The sequence below is a fragment of the Gossypium hirsutum genome, chromosome D04, assembly GCF_007990345.1.
Source record: "Gossypium hirsutum isolate 1008001.06 chromosome D04, Gossypium_hirsutum_v2.1, whole genome shotgun sequence".
Classification (NCBI taxonomy): Eukaryota; Viridiplantae; Streptophyta; class Magnoliopsida; order Malvales; family Malvaceae; genus Gossypium; species Gossypium hirsutum.
In genome coordinates, this window is record NC_053440.1 from 37,450,327 (window position 1) to 37,456,027 (window position 5,701).

At 32.6% G+C, this 5,701-nt stretch overlaps 1 protein-coding gene across 1 annotated transcript; it reads left to right on the plus strand.

Moving 5' to 3' along the window:
- The first annotated feature begins 1,813 nt into the window (after window positions 1-1,813).
- Window positions 1,814-2,731, plus strand: LOC121216168 (dehydration-responsive element-binding protein 1B). The gene has a single exon (XM_041091511.1). It carries the CDS (start codon window positions 1,855-1,857, stop codon window positions 2,494-2,496), a length of 642 nt encoding a protein of 213 aa, XP_040947445.1. The 5' UTR covers window positions 1,814-1,854; the 3' UTR covers window positions 2,497-2,731.
- Window positions 2,732-5,701: the final 2,970 nt, after the last annotated feature.

Here is a 5,701-nt window from a genome sequence, read left to right on the forward strand (position 1 = left end):
AAAAAAATTTGACGATGATGTCATTATCATCTAACATGTGGTAATTTAAATTTGATTGGATATACTACCTACTTTTTCTTTTTTTAATGTCTTAAAGACTTTGAAAACATTAAGAATTAATTTGAGTCAAAAAAAAATTAAAAGATCGAAATGAGAAAAATAACTTAAAAATTTAAATGTGCATTAAGCCTTAAAACAACACCATTGTCACACAGGACAGGACAGGATACCTTTCCTTATTTTATAATGATCAGTCACCTAACAGCACTCAAGATTTCGGCCTTCGCCAATACCCAACTAAACAAGAATTGTTTGCAACTATATTAGTTTTCACCACGTGAATGAATACTGCAAATTCAGACAAAGCCCCTTTGTTCCCTTCTCTTTTGTTCGTTACATCAGTTGGTCAAAAGTTTTGTCCTTGACCGGCATAAGGTAACTACTATATATATTTGATATACCATATCATTTTCAATGAATTAAATTATGATATATTACTTAAAATTTTTAAAAATATTTTTTATGTTTAAATTCGCATTATATGATTATCACATAAGTGAACTTGTAAATTGAATTTTGATATTTTTAAATTTAGATGAATCCAGCTCAGGTAAAAAATATTGTGTTTAAACTTTTATTAAATTCAAATAATGTGTTATCATTTGATTTACTAATAGTGAACATTAAATACATATCAATAATACATTTAGGATTCAACAAGGTATGTGAATGTACATGCATAGAAATTAGTACATTAAGTATGTGTAAATTTTTATGTAGTACATTAAATATGTACAAATTTTTCCTCATACTAGTTTAAGTTTAAGTTTAAGTTTCACAATTTGTGAATATTGCTCAAATTTATTTAATTTACGTTTGGATATTTTTAGATTTTCTTATAATTTTTATCAAGTTTATTCTAATTTTAAGTAATAAATCTTTTAAAAAAAATTAGTGGTAAGTACCACTAGGTGAAGAGTGTCTGACAAAATTTTCATTTTGTGCTGGACATTAATTGTTCTTTAAACTTATACAAGGATAAATTATAAAGAAAATATTAGATTAAATAAAATTATTATTTGATGTTTAAAAAACTACTTTATTATCATGAGGTTTCTTAGGTTATTTTTTAAATTAACATTTCATAATGAAATATAAATCTTCTGTAGTTTTAGTATATTTTTGTCATTTGAGGTGAGAGATTTTTCAAGAATAAACTTTAATAATGTTAATTTTTGAGGTTATAATTATAATTATAAATAATATATTAGGATAATTATAATGAGAATCAATTAATATAATATTTTAATTAAAAAATTGATATAATGAGACTTGAATTATTATAATGCATAAATAGATAAATATAATGACACTTAAATTAAATTAAAATTTGAATTATAAAATAAAAAAAATGATATTTACACATTTTCCAAACCTTTGAAAAACCTCAACAATCCTAATAATGATAGTTTTAAGATTAAAATCAAGGGAAATAATTTATAATGTACATTTTAACATTTTTATTGTAGACTTAAAATCAAAACAAAAACAAAGAAAGAAAGTAACAAAAAAAGAAGAAGAAAAAAGACAGTGATGTAGCCGTATTTTGTATTTGTAACTTTCCCCACGTGAATCACATTTAGATTCTTCCCTCCCTCATTACCACGTGCCAAGTGTGAATGAGCGGAAACCAATAACATAATCAAAGAATGAAACACGATCCTCATGTATATTTCCCAATTCCCATTCCTCCCCCACAATATTTAATCCTGGACCCCTTTCCCATCTTGTCCTTGAACCAGATATTTATAAATCAAAGCATATTCGAAAGGCAAAAAACTTATACTAAACGCAATGAAACACTTATCGGTTTTAAGTTCAAAAGACCACGAAAATCCATGTTCGGCGCCTGAACCTGGAAGTTCAAGTGGGAATGTTGAAGTGCAATCCCAAAAGCGAAAAGCTGGAAGGAAGAAGTTTCAAGAGACTCGACACCCTATTTACAAAGGTGTAAGGAGGAGGAATGAGAAGTGGGTGAGCGAGGTTCGAGAGCCAAACAAGAAGTCTCGAATCTGGTTGGGGACATTCTCCAGTCCAGTTATGGCTGCTAAGGCTTATGATGCAGCGGCCTTGACTCTCAAGGGGGTTTCTGCTTCATTAAACTTCCCCGACTCCGCCTATGCATTACCACGTGCTAAGTCATCCTCCATAAGTGATATTCAGTCTGCCGCTATGCAGGCTGCATCGGAGGGTTTTGGTGATCATGCCAAAGCATCGTCTCCTTTGCCTTTTTTGTCATCGTATCCCCCGCCATTGTCGTGCTCGGAGAGTTCCAAGATTTTGTTTGTGGATGAAGAAGAGGTGTTTAACATGCCAGGGATACTTGATAGTATGGCAGAAGGATTGATCTTAACTCCACCAGCTATGCAAAAAGGGTACTACTATTGGGAGGATGATTTAGATGATTTTGTGGAACTAAATCTCTGGGGTGACTAACTTGTTCGATATTTGTACTAGTTTTCTCTCCCTTGCCCTTTTTTTCTTTAATGCAGATATGAACCAGTTAGAGCTTTGGAAAATCCTCCATGAAAAGCAGCCAATTCATAGTATACTAGTACTAAAAGGCGCAAAATTAGTCAAAAAGATGGCTAAGATTTGAAACTACTGTAGTGGGGGATAAATATCAATGGAATTTGATAAAAAATTGTGCAATATGATAAATGAATTTTAATTTGATATAATTTTACATATAAAATTTAAATTGTTGTTCATATGTATATAAAAAATTTTAATTTTTATTCAAACTGTACACTTTTAAATAAATGAATGTATGTATTTATTTTCATATTGGATTAATATATTTGTTTGTGTATGCAATATATCAACTTAAATAGTGCTAGTTTAATAATGTTATTAGTAATTTGTGAAATTGAATCAAATCAAAATTCATATATAAAATCACACAAAATCAAAATTCATATATGACATTACATATTGAATAAAAATTTATGTATAGTTTTGATATTTATCCCACTATTAAAGATAAGTTAAAGCAAATATATTCGCAAACCATGAACTTAGTAAGTTCATTCACTAATATTCATTTCATTACCTTGATGTTGTTTGTCTAAGGATTTCTTGTTTTCGTGATGTCTGAGGATTTGATCAGGCTTCAAATTACAATATTTTGATGTAAGTTTTCAGGCCGATGAAGTAAACAATTTGAGGCCACACTATGTGTAATTGCAAACTAGGTTGGTTCATAAGCAAAGTAATTTTCAACCCAACTTTGATTAAATTGAGAAGCCGCTAAGTTGCAGTTAAAATTTTCCAGTTAAAAGTACAATGACATCTCGGATATCTACCCTACTTTATTAACCACCAGCAGCTAAACTCATCCTAATGTTATTTTTTTATACATACAATTTCTAAATTATTTATTATCTAAGCTCTAAGATGAATTTTTATGTTTTATGTTTTATCTCTTTAAAATCGAATAGATTTTTATGTAGTCACTTCAAAAATAATGAAATAATAGAATTCATTACACAGACTTGTTTCGTTCAACAAGTTTAGCCAAACCAGCAGGTGGATCTTTTACCATACCGCAGGGCAAGTCCCAACACGAGTAGCCTTGGCAATCCAGTCAGCCACAACATTAAACGCACGAGGAATACATGAAAAAAACAACAAAACAGTTTTGGGCAGAATTGATAATATCCAGCTCAATAGCTCGAGATTCCCAGTCACTAAGAGGAGCTCTTTAGCGACAAAGCAAGGTCACGACAAGCAGTTTTGATAATGACATGATTCCATTTCCACTTTGAAATAAGACTAGTTCCCAAACGAATAGCCATAGCCTCAACTGTTCTTGCTGATGTAGCTTGAACTGCTGCATTACACCCATCGATGACAGTTCCTGTATCATCCCTTGCAACGGCTGCAAGTCCAGTCCATCTCGTATTACTAACTCATGAACCATCCCTTCTGAGCTTCTCCAAGGTCTGAATCCCATTTTCCTTGTCAAATAAATTCGACACTCTGCATTTGAGCCAAACCATTATAGGACTTAGGGATAAATTTTCAAAAATAAACTGGTTCCGAGCAACCCACAGGCCATGGCACATAGTGGCTAGTAGTCCTATTTTGTTTTACCACTACAAGACGTCGGAGCCAACTCGCAATACTGAACCACCAAATGGCAAAACTCCTAAACCCTTTCTTTCGAGGTTTTATAACTAAACGAAGACAGCTTCCAAACCGTTTCAGCAAACGGACAGAAGAACAAAACGCGTTCCAAGGATTCAATTTCATGTCCAGATCTCGGACAAAGGGTGGCCACCGCGCAATGTCTTTTTGCAAGATTCTCCAAGGTTGGGTTCGAATTGTGGCAAGCTCTCCATATAAAATTTTTAATTTTGGGGGAACTTCCATTTTCCAAATGTCATTCCACCACTTTCTCGTCCTTCAAGGGTCATCACTCGATGATTCATGAATTGACGACAATTCATTGGTTTTAAGCTGATGGTATCCGGACTGTACCTAGTACCTCCCGTCTCTATTTTTCCTCCAAATTAAGAAACCCTCGACATTTGCAGGTCCTACAGAATTTTTCTTTTAACCAGAGCATCTTCCCTTGGATTGAACCATTTGTAAATTTCAAGCTCGTTTCATTCAGGTCTCATCGGATGAAAGAGTTGATTCACAATCGTCAGGCCTTCATTTATGAGGACCTATATTCAAATATATTTAGATGTATTTTTAATTCTGAAAAGGTTAAATATATTGGATCTAGAATCGTTTGATGCAAGCAAATATTTGACAGAATATTCGTAGCACTCTAGACATAGATGTTGCAAGTTGTGCAGAGAAGAACGTTCATTGCAGTTATTAATCCAGAGTTCTGTAGACATATAGTAACTTAGATTTTTATGATACGAGTCACAAAGGCCCAACTCAAGCTCAAGAACGTGATGGGCTCAAATTACCACAAGGCCCAATAACGAGGTCAAAGGCCAGACAAATGCGTTCAAAACTAAATGGAACCATTTAAGAATTTATTAGCAAGGCTTTAGATGCGTACACGAAGGAAAAAGAAAATCAAGATTCACTTTCTTATTTTCAAGAAAATCAAGAATCAGAATCTTGGTCCAATTTTGCTGTTTGGAGTAATTTCGAGAATCAAGAAAATCAAGATTTCAAATCTTGGAAATCTTGGTCCAAGAAACCGAATCTTGCAGCTAAGGCGCATTGGATCTTTGTTACGAGCATCAACGAACCAATTTCGGTAGGAAATGGATTACAAGCCCAAGTTCTTGAAGGCAAGGCCTAATAAGATGTTCCAAGCCCAATCAAGAAAGTTAAATGAGACTTAGTTGAAAATCAGGCCAAATTGTCAAAGTGGCCCAATTTGTAAAATTTTAATTCTTTAAATACCTAGTTTAATTTTTAGACTTTATGATTAATGCCTATGTAAAAAAAATTCAGCCCAAACAGCCCATTAAATGCCTTGGCCGAATTTTTCCCTCTAAATTTAATAATTAGGTTTTTTTTAGTTTTCTAATAAGATTAGGAAAATAGTTAGAAGGCCTATTAATAGGCTTGGCTGGCCACCTTGTGAACATACTTGAAGAATACACTGAAATCAGATTTGTTTTGTTGAGTGAAAATTCTCTTTGAGCTCTCCAAGAATTTTCTCTTG